Source organism: Pipistrellus hanaki (assembly GCF_964339955.1).
Source record: "Pipistrellus hanaki genome assembly, chromosome: 5".
Lineage (NCBI taxonomy): Eukaryota > Metazoa > Chordata > Mammalia > Chiroptera > Vespertilionidae > Pipistrellus > Pipistrellus hanaki.
The window spans coordinates 91389801-91409869 of NC_140507.1; the positions used below are offsets into that span (position 1 = coordinate 91389801).

The window sequence follows — 20069 nt, forward strand, 5'->3', positions numbered from 1 at the left end:
CTTTTCCTCCAGAGGGCTCTGAGCTGTAGGGTGTGGAAGTCAGAGTCCTTTGTTCCTGCTTTTTGCTTTCACATCCCTCCCCAATGTGCTTGGCCAACTCAGTCAGGGTGTGGAATTCCAGAGCAGAAATGTCTCACTGGCCCCACACAGGAAGAGAGCAGAAGCACCCAGGCCCGGTGCCCGGTCTCCCACCCATGCAGCTCCACAGAAGTGCTGCTTCACCGCTGAGCTGCTTGCGGTGAATAAACTCTCCCTTCACTGGAGAACATGTGAACATGCCCTAGGGCTGTGGTTGGCAAACTGCGGCTCGCGAGCCACATGCAGCTCTTTGGCCCCTTGAGTGTGGCTCTTCCACAAAATACCACGGCCTGGGCAAGTCTATTTTTGAAGAAGTCGGGTTAGAAGAAGTTTAAGTTTAAAAATTTTGGCTCTCAAAAGAAATTTCAATCGTTGTACTGTTGATATTTGGCTCTGTGGACTAATGAGTTTGCCGACCACAGCCCTAGGGAAATGGGCCAGAGTCCTACTACACCCATTTCTGGAGGAAGCAAAAACAGCCTGTCTCTATTCCAGGAGAGAGGCTGCAGATTTCAAGGACCAGTGTCAACACCTTTGTTGCACATTGACATTACTCACAAGTACAATTCACTCCATGCAACACCTTATACAATACCGTGTGTGTGTGTGTGTGTGTGTGTGTGTGTGTGTGTGTAAGTGTTGGGGGAGTTGACTCCCCCACATCCTGGGAGAGAACATGATCTAAAAATGGCTCTAGCAGAAACCAATTTGGCTCAGTGGATAGAGCGTCGATCTGTGGACTGAAATGTTCCAGGTTCGATTCTGGTTAAGGGCATGTACCTTGGTTGCAGGCACATCCCCGGTAGGGGGTGTGCAAGAGGAAGCTGGTCGATGTTCCTCTCTCATCGATGTTTCTAGCTCTCTATCCCTCTCCCTTCCTCTCTGTGGAAAATCAATAAAATATATATTAAAAAAATAAAAATAAATAAAAATAAAAATGGCTCTAGAGGGATCCGAGATGGCAGCGTAGGTAAACACACCTAAACTGCTGCCATGCACAAAAATTTCAAAACCACAACTAAAAGACAAAACGTCTATCACTCAGAACCACGGGAAAGCTGGCTAAAAGGACGCTTTACAATTAGACTTGAAAGAGAAAGGAGCATCCAAGGCACAAGTGCTGAAAAACTGAGATAGGGGGGTGCATGCGAGATACAGGCTGGCGGCAGATCCCGGCTGGTGGAGGGCGTTACTTTCTTCAATCTGAAGAGAGACAATCTCCCAATCTCTCTGAAATCCAGTTTCTGGAGAGAAGCTAGACTGTCTGTCATCAGGTTGGAAAGTGAGGGTGGTTTGCTTGCAGAGCTGCGAGCAAGAATAATTGTTTGCTATGCGGGGGCAGGAGACATGGGGACATGCGGGAAGTGGTCCGGAGAGGCAGAGAGAGCAGATGGGAAGCCATCGCTGTTAGCCACACACTAGCCTAGAGACGCACTGAGTCTCCACCCTGCACAATCTACAAATACACCCAAGCTCCAAGCAGTGGCTTTTGCATATGAATGGCCTTCTCTATTGCAGTATAAACTAGCAAACTTGAAACCTGGTGCAAATAGCTCCAAAGCCTCAATGCTCCGAGCAGGGAGGAGAGGACTGTGGTTCTCACTGTAGCTCCTGCGGGGTGGCCTCAGACAGTAGCTAAACTGCACCCCATTGGAGATCCAGAAGCCAGTGTTCCTAGTGATCAGTTTCAATCCCTCACACCCATAAGTGACACTTTCGGGAGACGGACTCAGTGAGCACCAAAGCCCCACTGAAACAAGGCGCGTCTCCAGCGGAGCAGTTCTTCCTTTAAAGACACAGCAGGTCCTCACAGTCAATTGGCCTGGAGGTCAATTCCTCCCAGTGTACCAACAGCAATCAAGGCTTAATTACACCAAGACTTTGCACTCAGCCCACAAATGGGTGTAGTGAGAGCGACCACCTCGAGTGATTGGGGAAACTGAGCTACTGACCCCTATAGGTCACTGATCACATAAAGCCACTCCATCAAAACAGGGAAGCAGTCAAAATGAGGAGACACAGAAGCATGTCAAATAGGAGAGATGGAGGAAAGTAAACTAATGGACAACACAGAGTTCAGAACCATATTTATAAGGTTACTCAAGAATCTTCTAAAAACCTTTGAGAAACTTGATGAGACCTCCAATAAGCTTAGTGAGACCTTCAAGGACCTTAATGAGAATGCCAAAAAAAAAAAAAAAAAAAAAATGGAAAAGGACCAGTTAGAAATTAAGCATACACTGTCTGAAATAAAGAATATACAGATGCTGCCGAAACTGGTTTGGCTCAATGGATAGAGCGTCGGCTTGGGGACTGGAAGGTCCCGGGTTCGATTCCGGTCAAGGGCATGTACCTTGGATGCGGGCATACCCCCAGTGGGGGGTGTGCAAGAGGCAGCTGATCGACGACTCTCTTTCATCGATGATTCTAACTCTCTATCTCTCCCTTCCTCTCTGTACAAAATCAATAAAATATATTTTAAAAAAAAAAGAATATACAGATGCTGAAACTGGTTTGGCTCAGTGGATAGAGCGCTGGCCTTTGGACTGAGGGGTCCCAGGTTCAATTCCGGTCAAGGGCATGTATCTTGGTTGCAGGCACATCCCCAGTAGGGGGTGTGCAAGAGGCAGCTGATTGATGATTCTCTCTCATCGATGTTTCTAGCTCTCTATCCCTCTCTCTTCCTCTCTTTAAAAAAGCAATAAATTAATATATATATATATATATATATATATATACACACACACACACACACACACACACACACACATAGAAACTCAATTATAGATCAATGTACCCCAAGAGTCAAAACAAAGATCTGGAATATGAGAAAGCAAAAAACACCCAACCAGAGAGGCAGAAAGAAAAGAATCCAAAAGCATGAGGATAGTGTAAGGAGCCTCTGGGACGGCTTTAAGCATACCAACATCTGGAATTTTGGGGTGCCAGAAGAAGAGAGCATGCAGGATATTGAAGGCCTATTGGAAGAAATGACAGAAAACTTTCCCTGCCTGGTGAAAGAAATAGATGTAAGTTCAAGAAGCACAGAGAACCCCAAACAAGAGGAATCCAAAAAGGGCTACACCAAGACACATCATAATTAAAATGCCAAGGGCAAAAGACAAAGAGAGAATCTTGAAAGAGCAAGAGAAAAATAGCTAGTTACCTACAAGGGAGTACTCATACAACTCAGCTGATTTCTCAACAGAAACTATTCAGGCCAGAAGGGAGTGGCAAGAAATATTCAAAGTGATGAACAGCAAGAACCTACAACCAAGATTACTCTACCCAGCAAAGCTATCATTCAGAATTGGAGGTCAGATAAAAAGCTTAAAGGAGTTCATCACCACCAAACCCAGATTACATGAAATGCTGAAGGGTATTCTTTATTTTTATTTATTTTTTAAATATATTTTATTGATTTTGTACAGAGAGGAAGGGAGAGAGAGAGAGTTAGAAACATTGAGAGAGAGTCATCCATCAGCTGCCTCTTGCACACACCCCACTGGGGATATGCCTGCAACCAAGGTACATGCCCTTGACCGGAATCGAACCCGGGACCCTTCAGTCCCCAAGCTGATGCTCTATCCATTGAGCCAAACTGGTTTCGGCTGAAGGGTATTCTTTAGGAAGAGGAAGAAGAAGAAAAAGGTAAAGGTAAAAACTATGAACAACAAAAAGACATCAAATACATATCTACCAACAAGTGAATCTAAAAATCAAGAGAATAAAAAAATCTGAAGAACAAAATGGACTGGTGAATATAATAGAGTCAGGAACATAGAAAGGGAGTGGACTAACAATTCTCAGGGGGAAGAGGGTTTGAGGAATGTGGGAAGAAATTGGACAAAAATCTTACACCTATGGATAAAGAGTGGTGGGTGTAAGGGCATGGGGTGGGGAGGGGAATCAGGTGGAAGGGAGCTATGGGTGAAAAAAAAAGAGAAACACCTGTAATAATCTGAACAATAAAGATTTATTATAAAAAAAAAAAATGGCTCTAGAGTGAATCCAAATCAGACAGACTGAAGGAAAAAGGAGTGAAGTTGATCAGGAGGTGACAGCCACACAGCTCAGCTCAACACAACTGCTGCTGGAATAGAATGAAGGTCCAAGGAGGCTAAGTCTTCCAGATTTTCAACGTGAAATAATCCATCTTCTTAAATGTTGGCAACTAACACAACATTTTAAAATAAGGTGAGTTGGTCAAATCCAAGAAAAGGAGGCTTGCCACAAAGAAGCGATTTGCCAAAACCCAAAAAACACAGCCTGGTGAGGAGGTGGAGCAAAAGGTTTCTAGAAAGCTGCTTTGGGGCAGTTTCCTGGTGGTAAAATACACTCACCCGGGCTCAGGCCGAACCCCCAGCGCTCCAGGCCTCCAGGCCTCCAGGCCGGGAAGGCCAAGGGCAAGCCCCCGACCCTGCGCAGCTGGCCCGCCTCACCACGCCCTCTATCCCCAGCGCCCAAGGATCCCGCACTTCGGACTCCCCCGGCGTCCCTTGAGTATGTCACCGTCTCTCCCCCAAACATTACCTCACACTCACTGACCCCCAACATTGCCTCACACTCACTGCCCCACCACAACATTACCACACACTCACTGTCACCTCACACTCACTGCCCCCCCAACATTACCTCACACTCACTGCCCCCCCAACATTACCTCACACTCACTGACCCCCAACATTGCCTCACACTCACTGCCCCCCCAACATTACCTCACACTCACTGCCCCCCCAACATTACCACACACTCACTGCCCCCCCAACATTACCTCACACTGCCCCCCAACATTACCTCACACTCACTGTCACCCTCCAACATTACCTCACACTCACTGCCCCCCCAACATTACCTCACACTGCCCCCCAACATTACCTCACACTCACTGTCACCCTCCAACATTACCTCACACTCACTGCCCCCCCAACATTACCTCACACTCACTGCCCCCCAAACATTACCACACACTCACTGTCACCTCACACTCACTGCCCCCCAAACATTACCACACACTCACTGCCCCCCAACATTACCACACACTCACTGCCCCCCCAACATTACCACACACTCACTGTCACCCTCCAACATTACCTCACACTCACTGCCCCCCCAACATTACCTCACACTCACTGTCACCCTCCAACATTACCTCACACTCACTGCCCCCCAACATTACCTCACACTCACTGTCACCCTCCAACATTACCTCACACTCACTGCCCCCCAACATTACCTCACACTCACTGTCACCCTCCAACATTACCTCACACTCACTGCCCCCCCAACATTACCTCACACTCACTGTCACCTCACACTCACTGCCCCCCAAACATTACCTCACACTCACTGCCCCCCCAACATTACCTCACACTCACTGCCCCCCAAACATTACCTCACACTCACTGCCCCACCACAACATTACCACACACTCACTGTCACCTCACACTCACTGCCCCCCCAACATTACCTCACACTCACTGCCCCCCCCAACATTACCTCACACTCACTGTCACCCTCCAACATTACCTCACACTGCCTCCCAACCTTACCTCACACTGCTCCCCCAACATGACCTCACACTCACTGCTCCCCGCTCCTGCCCCCGCCAGCTGCAAGTCTTATCCCACCCCGTGTCCCCAGCGGTGGCCACACACAGGTTCCCAGCTCGCCCTCCGGCCCCTCCCGGGACTGCCTGCGGCCGTCACCTGTGCGCCCCGGGCGTCACCCGTGCGCCCCGGGCTCCACAGGCCGGTCCGCGACGCCCCGGGCCCTGGCGCCGAGCTGCACGAACGCGGGCGGCGGGTGGAAGGCGGGGGTCCCACGGCTTTATTGCGTCACCAGGACGCGGGCGTGAGCGCGCCGCCCGCCCCCTCGCGCCTGCGCGGCGTCCTCGGCCGGGCGCGCGGCGGCGGGCGGGTGGGCCTCGTCCGCCAGCTCCAGCAGGTGCATGCGCGCCGTGGTCTCGGTGAGCATGTCCATGAGCACCTCCTGCTGCAGCCGCAGGTAGTTGTTCTCCTCCAGCAGCACCTGGCTGCGGTGCCGCGTCTGCGCCTTGCAGCCCGGGGCGGGCGGCGAGGGCAGCGGCGGCCTCGGGCGCCCGGGCAGGCCCTCGGGCGCCCAGCGGCCGCTGCGGAACACGAAGGCCCGGTCGCCGAGGCGCGTGCGCGGCGCCCCGTACCGGAGCCCCAGCTCGGCGTGGCGCGTGCGGTGGTCCAGCAGGTAGAAGGTGGACACGGAGGAGACGCGGCGCTGCGGCGGGCGCCGCGGCGAGAATCGCTGTGAGAAGTGGCTGTTCCAGAACTGCTGCAGCCGCTCCCGCAGGCGGCCGGCGAAGTCCATGGCCGGGCACCCGGACGCCTTCAGGTCGAGGACCAGGTGGGGCCCCGCAGGCGGGCGGGCGCCCCGAGTGGAGAAGCGAGGACGCCGGTGACCCGGGCTGCGCCCTTGCCTCGGGACCCCTGGTGTTCTGAATGATGAAAGCAAATCAGGGGCACTGCTGGGGGAGGGCGTCAGCACAGCCCAAGATAGGAATTTGTTCTAGGGGAGAGAACAAGAGGAAGCTAATAGAGGGTGTCAAGGTTCAGAGTCCCGAGAAGCAGAGCCGGAGGTGAGCATTGTTGAGCGGCCTGCTTGGTGACGGTTGCCCCCTCAAATCGCGGGGCCTGATGGGCAGGTCTTGACCACAAGAACCCTTCCCTGCACAGTCCTACTTGCAGCAGGCCCCCAAAACCATCTTCCCAAAGGCCACCCTGGGTTAGGCCCTGAGGACAGAAATGCCAATGAAGAACCAGAACCCCGCTCTCTGAGCACTGGGGGGCTGCTGGGAGGGGTCACGGGTGGAGGAGGAGGGAATACCAGAAACAGGTACTTCAAGGATTGCGAGACTTTGCCAGGTGGATTGGGGGAGCCTCTAGGAGTAAAGAGCCAGGCAAGGCTTGCATGTCTCAGAGGTGAGGAAGAACTTGGGGTGGGTTGGTGTCCAGGACTTAGCTGGGAATAGCAGAAGAGGGAGCTGGACAGGGGAGGAGTGCACAGACTTCCCTCTGCGGGTGAGAGGGCCCTGCTGAAGGCTTACAGCGCCAGGGCTGGGTCCGGATCTGCAAAGTATCTGGTAGGATATCTAGCACAACCAGCACAACAGTCACCCTCATCATACAGCTGTTCTGCAGCCTCGAACTAGCACCTGCTCTGTGCCAGGCCCTGGTCAGGGCAGGGGGTTCCAGCCTGTGTCTGCCTTCAACATGCTGCTGGTCCGACTGGGAAGCCAGACGTGTTTATAGATAGTTCACAGTCTAGTGTGCTCATTGTCACCTGGGGGCATGTGCTTAGGGCTTGAGGTAACAGGAGTTTTGCAGACTACATCTGATTTGGGTCCCAAGCAGACCACATCCTCAAGGGAGCTGAATTCCAGAAAGCAGACAAGTCCCATTTTCCTTCTCCCCCTCTCCCACCCCTCATCTCCCTATCAGTGCTGATTCTGTTTACGTGAGGAGAGGACTGTATGCTCTCTTAAATTCCTCTTCTCCCCATGAAGTGTGGAAAAGGGAAAGAACTCTGGGGCTGGGGTCCCTCTGCCATGCCTTCATTAATTCAACACACACTTATTCCTCACATTGAGCTGGGTAGAGCTGGGTGGTGCTATACTAAATGTGGCTCAGGGACTCATCTTTGAAAGCCTACAGAGAACCCAAGAGGTAACAACAAGGCTCACATTTGAGGTTGCATCTTTCCAGAGAACCTTCCGTGAGAATCCTCACTGCTTGTTGTCCCACACCTGGAGGATGTGTTGGAGGTGCTGAGCTGCTGCCCCAGACTTGGCACCATCTCTGAACCACTCAGCTGATGTCCACCTCTTATGAGTCACAATGCCTCCGGGCCAGATCAGCCCACAACACAGAGGTGCTGCCCGCCAAGCCATAAAACACACCCTGGGCCCTCCTGTTTTCGTTCAGCACATTTATCGAGTGTCTACTGTGTCTGAGGTGCTCCACTAGGGGTGTGTGGAAGCTATCATTCTTGGAGGAGGGGGTCCGCACAGCCTGAGATAGGAATTAGTTCTAGGGCGTGAACAAGGTGGGAATAAGAGAGGGTGTCATGGGTCAGATTCCCCAGAAGCAGAGCCTGAGGAGAGGATTGTTTGATTCATTGAAGAAGTGCTCTTGGAAGAAGGGAGTGAGGAAAGCAGGACAGGGAAGGGAAGAGCTGAAGGGGAGTTAAAGTGTGGCCTCAAGTGGAGATAAGCTTCAGCCCAGTCCCACAGGGAGCTGCAGAAATTGCACCACAGAATTCTGCCTCCTTACCAGGGGTCAGACCCGGCTCCAGGAGAGCGCTCACCCTGGGCAGAGCCGGGTGGTTGTGTCACCTCCTGGACAGTTTTTTTTTCTAGAACACTTATTGAGTTACAGTTAATAATAAAATATATATATTCTTAATGTACAATTTGATATGTTCTGATAATGTATGAAATTAAGATATGGAGTTACCCATTATCTGAAGTTCCCTCTGTCCTATCACCATAGATTCATTTGTATTTTCTAGAATTGTATATAAATGCAATTTAGTATGCATTTTTTTGCATTATCTTCTTACAGCATAATTATTTTGAGATTTGTTCATAATGCATTTATCAACAATTCATTCCCTTTATTGACGAATAGTAATTCCATTGTATGGAAATATCACAATTGGTTTTTCTATCCATCTGTTGATGGAAATTTGGGTTGTTCCCAGTTTGGGGGCTATTATATGTACAGCTATTATGAACATCTGTGTACAAGCCTTTGGGTGTCCATGTACATTCATTTCTCGTGAATGAGTACTCAGGGGCGGAATGACTGGGTCATATGGTAGGCACATGTTTACTTCTCTGTGAAGTTATGAAACTTCCCAGAATGGTTGTACCACATCCCCACCACCAGTGAAAGAGTTTCTGTTCCTCCACATACTTGACAGCACTTTGTATAGTAAATCTTTTTAATTGTAGTCATTTTAGTGGGTATGTCTAAGTTGTGGTTTTAATTTAATTCATCACAGCTAATGATGTTGGGTGTCTTTTCATGTGCTATCTGTTATCCTCCTTGGTGAGGTTGTTCAAGTCTTGTTCATTTATTTTGTACGAGATTGTTTTTTATTGAGTATAAGGAGTTATAATATTTAATGCTACATATTTGTCAGATATATTTTCTTCCAGACTGTGGCTTGCCTTTCTTTTTATCTTTATTTAAATCTTAAAATAATATTTATTGTTGAGAGTATTGTACAGATGTACCTTCTTTTTCTCTCCATTGCCCTCCTCCACCTGGTTCCCCCTCTGCCTCAGGCCTTCACCACCTACTGTCTGTGTCCACAGGTAATGTATAAATGCATATAAGATACTTGGTTAATCTCTCTCCACCTTCCCTCTGAGATTAGTCACTTTGTTCCATGTTTCCATATCTCTGATTCTATTTTATTCATCAGCTTATTTTGTTCATTAGATTCCTTGTTCATTCATTTTGATTTTTAGATTCAACTAGTGGCCTGGTACACAAAATTTGTGCACTGGGAGGGCGTGTCCCTCAGCCTAGCCTGCACCCTCTCCAATCTGGGACCCCTCAGGAGACATCCATTTCCCAACTGCTCGCCTGCCTGCCTGCCTGACTGTCCCTAACTGCTGCCTGCCAGCCTGATCACCCCCTAACCACTCTCCTGCCAGCCTGATTGACTCCTAACTGCTCCCCTGCTGGCCCAATTACCCCCAACTACCCCCTCCACTGCCCTCCCTCCCCTGCAGGCCCTGTTGTCCCCAACTACCCTTCCTGCAGGCCTGATTGCCCCCAACTGCCCCCCCCATAGGCCCGGTGCCCCCAACTGCCCTCCCCTACTGCCCTGGCCACCCCTAAACTGCCCTCCCTGCCAGCCCAGTCACCCCTAACTGCTCTCCCTCCCCTACAGGCCCAGTCGTCCTTAACTGCCCTCCCCTGCTGGCCTGGTCACCCTTAACTTCCCTCCCCAGCTGGCCTGAATGCCCACAACTGCCCTCCCCTGACGGCCATCTTGAGGCAGCCATCTTGTGATCACATGGGGCGGCCATCTTGTGTAAGGGCATGATAGTTTATTTGCATATTATCTCTTTACTATATAGGATTGTTAATAGATATATATTTATTGCCATTTTATCATTCATGTTTTTGTCAGGGGAAAGGGGTATAGGAGGTGCAGGAAGAGACTGAACAAAAATTGTACATCTATGAATGAGGACAGTGCAGGGAGGTAAGGGCAGAGACGGGGGAGGGAACCGGTTGGAGGAAAGCTATGGGGGGAGGGGGAAATAAGAAACAATTGTAATAATCTGAACAATAAAGATTTATTAAATTAAAAATAATTCTCTCTAAAAAAAAAAAGATTGCCGAAACCAGTTTGGCTCAGTGGATAGAGCATCGGTCTGCGGACTGCAGGGTCCCAGGTTCGATTCTGATCAAGGGCATGTACCTTGATTGTGGGCACGTCCCCAGTAGGAGGTGTGCAAGAGGCAGCTGATCGATGTTTCTCTCACATTGATGTTTCTATTGATAGCTCTCTATCCCTCTCCCTTCCTATCTGTAGAAAATAAATAAAATATATTTTAAAAAATAAATATTAAAAAAAAAGATTGCTTTGGCTTTTTCAGTCATTTGAATTTCTATATAATCCTCTCTGATAAAAGAGAAACTTGCAAATTGACTGTACCTTCACTATACTCACAAGCCACACCCACCAGCCAATCAGGGTGAGTATGCAAATTAACCATACCAAGATGGCATTTGCGTGTCCAGGCCAGAGTGAAGGCTGAAGACAGCGTAGAAAGAAGCCAAGTTCTGCAGAAGGGAGTGAAGCTGTGGAGAAGCAAGCAAGTGGGCCGGCGGAAAAGGCAGGGAAATAGGTGGGGTGGGGAGAAGGAAGGGAAGCCAGTGGGGGCAGGGCTGTGGAGAAGGAAGGGAAGCAGGCAGGGTGGGGAGAAGAGAGAGAAGCTGGTGGGGCAGGGGAGAAGGAAGAGAAGCAGGCAGGGCAGCGGAGACCACAGTAGGAAGCCCTATTGCAGGAATCTTCCTGCAAGGGGCATCTAGTTTTACTTATAATTCCATCCTATTTTAGAATTAGAATGTCATTTTCCACAAATAAACCCTCACACTTTCCAAAGCTTTCTTTTCCTATCATCAGGACACTTGAGACCTCAAATGAGCCCTCAGAAGGTTGTCTGAATGATATGAAATTAGAGTCCAGGAATATTTTATCCAAACTAGTGATCCAGTGATTCATTCTCATTCATATTTCTCTCTTTCTCTCTCTCTAAATTGTGTCTGTGCTATTAAAGATAATTTTCATGCCCCAACTGGTTGGGTCAGTGGATAGAGCATTGGCCTTGGTCCTAGGTTCGATTCCAGTCAAGGGCATGTACCTTGGTTGCGGGCACATCCCCAATGGGGTGTCTCAGGAGACAGCTGATCAATGTTTCTCTTTCATCCATCTTTCTAACTCTCTATCCCTCTCCCTTCCTCTCTGTAAAAAAATGAATAAAATATATATATATATACATATATATATATATATATATATATATATATATATATATATATATATATATATTGGGTCGGCAGCTAAGTAATTGCGGGTTTCACACATATATGGCTTCAGTTGAATTTTTAGGTTTGCAGACGTAGTACAAATGTAAAACACATTTTGTTATTTGATAGTCGGCTATTCAGCTGTTAATCAGTAAAAAAAGTTTTTTGATCTGTTTTGTAGTTTTCGTTTGGCGTTCGTTAAAAAATGGAAAATCAAAAGGAACATTTTCGTCATATTTTGCTTTTTTATTTCCGCAAAGGGAAAACGCATAGCAAGCTCATAAAAAGTTATGTGCTGTTTATGGTGACGAAGCCTTAAAAGAACGGCAGTGTCAAAATTGGTTTGCCAAATTTCGTTCTGGTGATTTTTCACTCAAAGATGAAAAACGCTCTGGTCGTCCAGTTGAAGTTGATGACGCCCTAATCAAAGCAATAATCAATTCAGACTGTCACAGTACAACACGTGAGATTGCAGAGAAGCTTCATGTATCACATACATGCATTGAAAATCACTTAAAACAACTTGGCTATGTTCAAAAACTCGATACATGGGTTCCTCACGAACTGAAAGAATCACAGTTAACGCAACGCATTAGCAGCTGCGATTTGCTAAAGAAACGTAATGAAAATGATCCATTTTTAAAAGGACTGATAACTGGCGATGAAAAATGGGTTGTTTACCACAATATCAAGCGGAAAAGATCGTGGAGCAGGCCAGGTGAACCAACTCAAACAACATCAAAAGCTGATATTCATCAAAAGAAGGTTTTGTTATCAGTTTGGTGGGATTACAAAGGAATTGTCTACTTTGAACTCTTACCACCCAACCGAACGATCAATTCTGATGTCTACATTGAACAACTAACGAAATTAAACAATGCAGTTGAAGAAAAGCGGCCCGAATTGACAAATCGAAAAGGTGTTGTATTCCATCATGACAATGCAAGGCCACACACATCTTTGGTCACTCGGCAAAAATTAATGGAGCTTGGTTGGGATGTTTTGCCACATCCACCATATAGTCCTGACCTTGCACCATCTGATTACTTTTTGTTTCGATCTTTACAAAACTCCTTGAATGGTAAAAATTTCAATAATGATGATGATGTCAAATCATACCTGATTCAGTTTTTTGCTAATAAAAACCAGAAGTTTTTTGAATGTGGGATTATGATGCTGCCTGAAAGATGGCAAAAGGTCATTGATCAAAATGGGCAATACATTACAGAATAAAGTTATTTAGTTCCATGAAAAAATTGTCTTTGATTTTCTTTAAAAAATCCGCAATTACTTAGTTGCCGACCCAATATATATATATATATTTTTTTTAAAGATTTTCATTAGCAATCATGATTTTTCAGGCAGGTCATGAGTGACCATGGTATATAGCAACTTTCAAATTTCCTTATTTCCATAGACTACAGAAAAGGAAAAGCTATAAAACCAAAGAAAGTCTATTTGATGAGGAAATTTAATTAAAATTGCAGAATTTAACCCTTTGCACTCCGAACCATTCTGGACATTGGCTACCAGCTACTCGACGCTATTTTGCGGCGGAAACGTGCGTTGAAATAACTCAATTCCCCGTAATCATTAATAAACTGCAATGTCCCCTGAGAGGGGACATCCGAGTGATATGCTAGAATTCCCATGTCCCCTGAGAGGGGACAGCGGAGTGCAAAGGGTTAAATATATTTTTATTGATTTTTTACAGAGAGGAAGGGAGAGAGATAGCTAGAAACATCGATGAGAGAGAAACATCGACCAGCTGCCTCTTGCACATCCCCTACTGGGGATGTGCCCACAACCAAGGTACATGCCCTTGACCGGAATCGAACCCGGGACCCTTCAGTCCGCAGGCCGATGCTCTACCACTGAGCCAAACCGGATTTGGCTAAAATTGCAGAATTTAAAAATACAAATACACTTGAAGCCAGTTTGGCCTGCGGACTGAGGGGTTCCGGGTTTGATTCCAGAGTAAAGGGTATATACCTTGGTTGCGGGCACATCCCCAGTGGGGAGTATGCAGGAGGCAGCTGATAAATGTTTCTAACTTTCTATCTCTCTCCCTTCCTCTCTGTAAAAAATCAATAAAATATATTTTTTTAAAAATACAAACACAAACACTGCAACAGTCCATGGCCCCTTTGAGGGACTCCATCTCAGTGTTGTCAGTGAAAAAACTAGATTTGAAACCTGTGAGAAAAGGAGGTCTGAGTTTAAGGACCTGAAGTTCATTCTGATGGCACGAAGCAAAGGAGAAGAGGGCCTAAATAAGTTTTAGTTTCCTCACACCGCAGGCAAATGCCATAGTTGCTGTGGGTGTCAGTGAATCCCTTCTCTTGGCAAGCAAGGGGAATATTTCCAAAACTAGGGAAGCAAAACCATGTGATTTCAGTCCAGCTTCTAAGATACTCAGTGATATTAGCCTTTCTCTGAAACAACAGTTAACCATTCTCTGTGCTAATGTAGCTTTTAAGTTTTTTCGGCACCTGTATAAAACTTGATAAAAACAATAAATCAGCCAGTACAGAACACAAGAACACAGTTATAAAAAAAAAATGCACACACTTTACCCAGCACCTCCATTTTAAAAAATATTATTGAGCCGGGACCGGTTTGGCTCAGTGGATAGAGCGTCGACCTGCGGACTGAAGGGTCCCGGGTTCGATTCCGGGCAAGGGCATGTACCTTGGTTGTGGGCACGTCCCCAGTGGGGGGTGTGCAGGAGGCAGCTGATCGATGATTCTCTCTCATCGATGTTTCTAACTCTCCCTCTCTCTTCCTCTCTGTGAAAAATCAATTTAAAATATTTAAAAAAAAAAAAAAAAAGAATCCACAGGAAGGCATCACACATTTCTCTGCCTTCCTCTAAAAAAAATATTATTGACTTCAGAAAGGAAGGGAGAGGGAGAGAGAGATAGAAACATCAATGATGAGAGAGAGTCATTGATCGGCTGCATCCTATACTAGGGATCAAGCCCACAACCTGGGCATGTGCCCTGACCAGGAATCGAACCGTGACCTCAACCACTGAGCCACGCCGGCTAGGCAGCACCTCCATTTTCTGTAGAGTTGGTTATACACTCCATTTTCTGCATCGTAGACACAGCTGATCCTCACAGCCAATTGGCCTGGAGTTCATTTCCTCCCAGTGATACCAACAACAATCAAGGCTTAACTACAACAAGACTGTGCACACAGCCCACAAAGGGATGCACTAAGAGTGTCCACCTCAGATAACTGGGAGGCTGAGCCACTGGGCCCTATAGGGTACCTTGCACACAAAACCACTCTGTCAACACAGGGAAGTAACCAAAATGTGGAGAAGAAACAGGTCACAAATGACAGAAATGGAGGAAAGCAAACTATTGGATATAAAGTTCAAAACCATGGTTATATGGTTTTTCAAGAATTTTCTAGAAACCGCTGATAAATTTAGTGAGACTATCAAGGATATGAAAAAGGACCAATTAGATATTAAGCATGCACTGACTGAAATAAAGAATAATATTCAGAGACCGAACAGCAGACAGTGTTTCCCAACCTTCTCTCATGATGAGAATCACCTGGTGGAGTTGTTAAAACACAGATTCCTGAATCCCAACTAAGAAGTGCTAAACTAGAATTTTTGAGAACATATAGGTAAAATTGCATACCTAACTAGTCTACTAACACAGATGTTATATACAGAGCACTAAGTTAGGTATGCAATTTTACCTATATGTTCTCAAAAATTCTAGTTTAGCACTTCTTAGTTGGGATTCAGGAATCTGTGTTTTAACAACTCCACCAGGTGATTCTTATCATGAGAGAAGGTTGGGAAACACTGGACTAGAGGATCGCAAGAATCAAGTAAAGACTTGAAATACAAAGAAGCAAAAAAAACCCAAAAACACCCAACTAGAAAAGCAAAAAGAAAAAAAGAATAAAAAAAGTTGAAGATAGTGTAAGGAGCCTCTGAGACAACTTCAAGCATACCAACATCCGAATTATGGGGGTGCCAGAAGAAGAGAGAGAGCAAGATACTGAAAACCTATTTAAAGAAATAATGACCAAAAACTTCCCCCACCTGGTGAAAAAAATAGACTTACAAGTCCAGGAAGTGCACACAACCCCAAACAAAAGGAATCCAAAGAGGACCACACCAAGACACATCATAATTAAAATGCCAAGAGCAAAAGACAATGAGAATATTAAAAGCAGCAAGAGAAAAACAGTTACCTATAAGGGAGAACTCATAGGACTGTCAGCTGATTTCTCAACAGAAACTATGCAGGCCAGAAGGGATTGGCAAGAAATATTCAAAGTGATGAATAGCAAGAACCTACAACGAAGATAAAGTCATCATTCAGAATGAAAGATCAGATAAAGAGCTTCACAGATAAGAAAAAGCTAAAGGAGTTCATCCCCGCCACACCAGTATTATATGAAATGCTGAAAAGTATTTCTTAAGAAGAGGAAGAAGAAGAAAAAGGTAAAAATAAAAATTATGAACAACAAATACATATCTATCAAGAAGTGAATCTAGCTGGGACCGGTTTGGCTCAGTGGATGGAGCGTCGGCCTGCAGACTGAAGGGTCCCGGGTTCGATTCCGGTCAGGGGCATGTGCCTTGGTTGCGGGCACATCCCCAGTGGGGGGTGTGCAGGAGGCAGCCCGTCGATGTTTCTCTCTCATCAACGTTTCTAACTCTCTGTCCCTCTCAATTCCTCTCTGTGTAAAATCAATAAAAATATATTTTAAAAAAGTGAATCTAAAAATATGATGAACAGAATAAACTGCTGAATATAATAGAATTAGGGGCAATTCTCGGGTAATGGGGTTGCAGAGTGTGGTGGGGGTGGGAAGAGACTGGACAAAAATCATACACCTATGGATGAGGACTGTGGGAGTGTGGGTAAGGGCAGAGAGTGGGGTGGGAACCAGTGGAGGGGAGCTATGGGGAGAAAAAAGAACAACTGTAATAATCTGAACAATAAAAATTTATTAAAAATAAAGAGTTTATTAAGGGAACTTATATAGTAGGCTCGCCTTGGATGGCAGCGAGATAACGTCAATATCCTCCACGCCATGTGACATATAGGATTATATAGGACAGGACGGGATGGATATGGGTACTGGAGTATGGCCCACCCCAGATAAAGGGGAAACACTATATCTACTTGTCTGGGGTCAGACTGTAGATACCAACAGTGTCCTGCCAGAAAGCACTGGCTTTGGTGTAGACCACGATGACTGGCTCTAATAAAAAAGACAAGCCTGGCTGGCATGGCTCAGTAGTTGAGCATTGGCCCATGAACTAAGAGGTATGGTTCGATTCCTGGTCAGGGCATATGCCCAAGTATGGGGTGTGCAGGTAGCAGCTGATTAATAATTCTCATCATTGATGTTTCTGTCTCTACTTTTCCCTTCCTTGCTGAAATAAGTAAAAACATTAAGAAATAAAGACATGCCGAAACCGGTTTGGCTCAGCGGTAGAGCGTTGGTCTGCAGACTGAAAGGTCCCAGGTTCGATTCCGGTCAAGGGCATGTATAATACATTGGTTGCGGGCACATCCCCAGTAGGGGGTGTGCAAGAGGCAGCTGATCGATGATTCTCTCTCATCGATCTTTCTAACTTTCTATCCCTCTCTCTTACTCTCTGTAAAAAAAATCAATAAAATATATTAAAAACGAAAGAAAGAAAGAAAGAAAGAAAGAAAGAAAGAAAGAAAGAAAGAAAGAAAGACAGTTAATAGCAAGTGTTGATAATGATGTAGAGAAACTGAAACCTTTCTACATGGAAATGTAAAATAGAGCAATTTGGCAGTTTCTTAAAAAGTTAAACATGCTCTGACCAGTTGGGCTCACAGGATAGAGCTTTGGGCTGTGGACTGAAAGGTCCGGAGTTCGATTCTGGTCAAGGGCATATACCTTGGTTGCAGGTTTGATCCCCAGTGGGGGAACATTCAGGAGACAGCTGATCGATGTTTCTCTCTCCCTCTCCCTTCCTCTCTGAAATCAACAACAACAACAACTAATTTTTAATTTCATTGTAATAAAACTTGAGTTATTACAATTACATACCTTTTTATTTCCTATCTATTTCATTCGACAAGGCCAGTTAGTGTGGGTACAGAGAAACAACCCTTACTGGCTTAAAAAGACAGGACTGATGGAACTATAAGATGCTCCCCGACTTTCTCCTTCAAGCAAAGGAGGGTGGGGATGAGCAGGCAGGAGGCCAGCTATGTGGGTGGGGTGGAAGCAAGTTATAAGAAGAAGGAATTGATTAAAAAAAAATTGTTTACATTGGGTCTTAAATATATAGGAGTGGGTAAGTACGCAAAGCACAGAGTTAATAACGCGATTGTAACAATCATAATCTGCACGTCTTTTTCCATATTAACAACTGTAAACCTGCTTTTCCCACCCCCGTGTGTTCCATCTTTTTTAAAAAACTAAGCGTCAAAGCAGAAAATTAATTGATTATTTCTACTTCCAAAGCCTCAGCTCCCTCTTCAGCATCAACCCTCTTGGTAGTTTCTCATGCATCTTTTCAGGAAACTTGTCTAAGTTTCCATTTATGAGGCTGTATCTCCCTTTGCAGCATGAAAGTAAGCATACTTTTTCCACATAACACTAAATCTTGGCAAATGTTTTATATCAGCACAGATAGGTGCTCACCACTTGCTTTCCAATGGGGCAGAACCGTTACATGGATGCCTTATATTTAACAGTTCTCTCTGATGGTAATGCAGCACAGGTAGCTGGTACAGAAGGGTTAAGAACTAGGAAAAAGTTTATGCAATTACCTAAACATTTGCTAAACTTGTTCAATTGACTGATTACTAGCAATGCTTGTCCCAGATGTTTCCCTTCAGGGCCAGAAGGTAACGATAAGAAAACTGCTAGAAAACCTTGTAGATTATAAGAAATCTCCCACACCTACATGTAAGTCCTATGAAATGACTAGTACTTTCTAAATTTTTTATATTTATTATTGAAAGTATTACAGATGCTCCTTTCCCCCTTCCCCCATTAATTCCCTCCAGCCTTTTCCTGCTCTCCCCACCCTCCCCCTTTGCCCTGGACCTTCACCACACTATTGTCCATGGGCTATGTATGTAAGTTACTAGTACTTTTAATGAAGTACCGTAAAGTACAGTACCTTTTGAATTATTAAGAAAAGATATCAGCCAAAACCGGTTTGGCTCAGTGGATAGAGCGTCAGCCTGTGAACTGAAAGATCCCAGGTTCGATTCTGGTCAAGGGCATGTACCTTGGTTGTGGGCACATCCCCAGTAGGGGGTGTACAAGAGGCAGCTGATAGATGATTCTCTTTCTTCGATGTTTCTAACTCTCTGTCCCTCTCTCTTCCTCCCTGTAAAAAATCAATAAAATATATTTTTTTAAAAGAAAAAAGAAAAGATCTCCCCCTGGCCAGCATGGCTCAGTTGGTGGAGCATCTGTCCTGTGCACAGAATGGCTGCCAGCTTGACTCCCAATCAGGGCACATGCCCAGGTCGTAGGTTCGGTTCCTGGTTGGGGTGTATACCAGAGCCAACCAATTAATGTTTCTCTCTCACATCAATATTTCCCTTTCCCTCTCCCTCTCCCCCTCTCTCTAAAAAACAAAATAATAAAATAAATAAATTAAATTAAATTAAACACTAAAAAAGAAGATCTCATGCCTCTTTCAAACTGGAACTGTAGAGTGTGGGGGGGAAAAGGCAAACCATTAAGAAAAAGTGGAGGAGGCCGAAACCGGTTTGGCTCAATGGATAGAGCGTCGGCTTGGGGACTGACGGGTCCCGGGTTCGATTCCAGTCAAGGGCATGTACCTTGGTTGCGGGCACATCTCCAGTAGGGGGTGTGCAAGAGGCAGCTGATCGATGACTCTCTCTCATCGATGTTTCTAACTCGCTATCTCTCTCTTCCTCTCTGTACAAAATCAATAAAATAAAATAAAAAAGTGGAGGAGAAGGTCAATGGGGGGGGGGATTTATGTACTACTATATGTAATACTTTAAACAAACAGAAAAAAATAAGTTGAAAAAGAAAAAGTGGAGGGATTTCAACAGAGTTGAAGATCAAGTGCCTGAGAAAGAAGTTTCCCAAAAGATTCTTCAAAAGGTAAGGGGGCATTGTGTCTACAAGAAAGCTAAGCACTGTCACAGGAATATGGGCAGATGGACAGAACTGAGATTTAGATGGTGAGGATGGCAAGAAATGTGGGCATCTTCTATGCGGGACCCAAAAGGGGATTCTCCATCAGGATCACAGGTTTCAACAGTGTGAGCCAAGAAGGTCTTCTGCAAGGTGTTTCAGCCTCTTTGCCTTCGCTGGATCTTCAATGGCACTTTTGTTAAGCTCAACAAAGCTTCAGTTAATATAGTGGGGATTGTGGAACCATATATTGCA

General features: G+C 45.7%; 1 protein-coding gene across 1 annotated transcript in view; it reads right to left on the reverse strand.

Moving 5' to 3' along the window:
* Positions 1 to 9717, reverse strand: part of CBY3 (chibby family member 3) — a 39604-nt gene extending 29887 nt beyond the window's left edge. The window contains 2 exon segments of the mRNA XM_084885291.1: positions 5807 to 5976; positions 5978 to 9717. Of these exon segments, the coding sequence (XP_084741417.1) occupies positions 5916 to 5976; positions 5978 to 6420 (504 nt within the window). The 5' untranslated portion in view covers positions 6421 to 9717 and the 3' untranslated portion in view covers positions 5807 to 5915.
* Positions 9718 to 20069: the final 10352 nt, after the last annotated feature.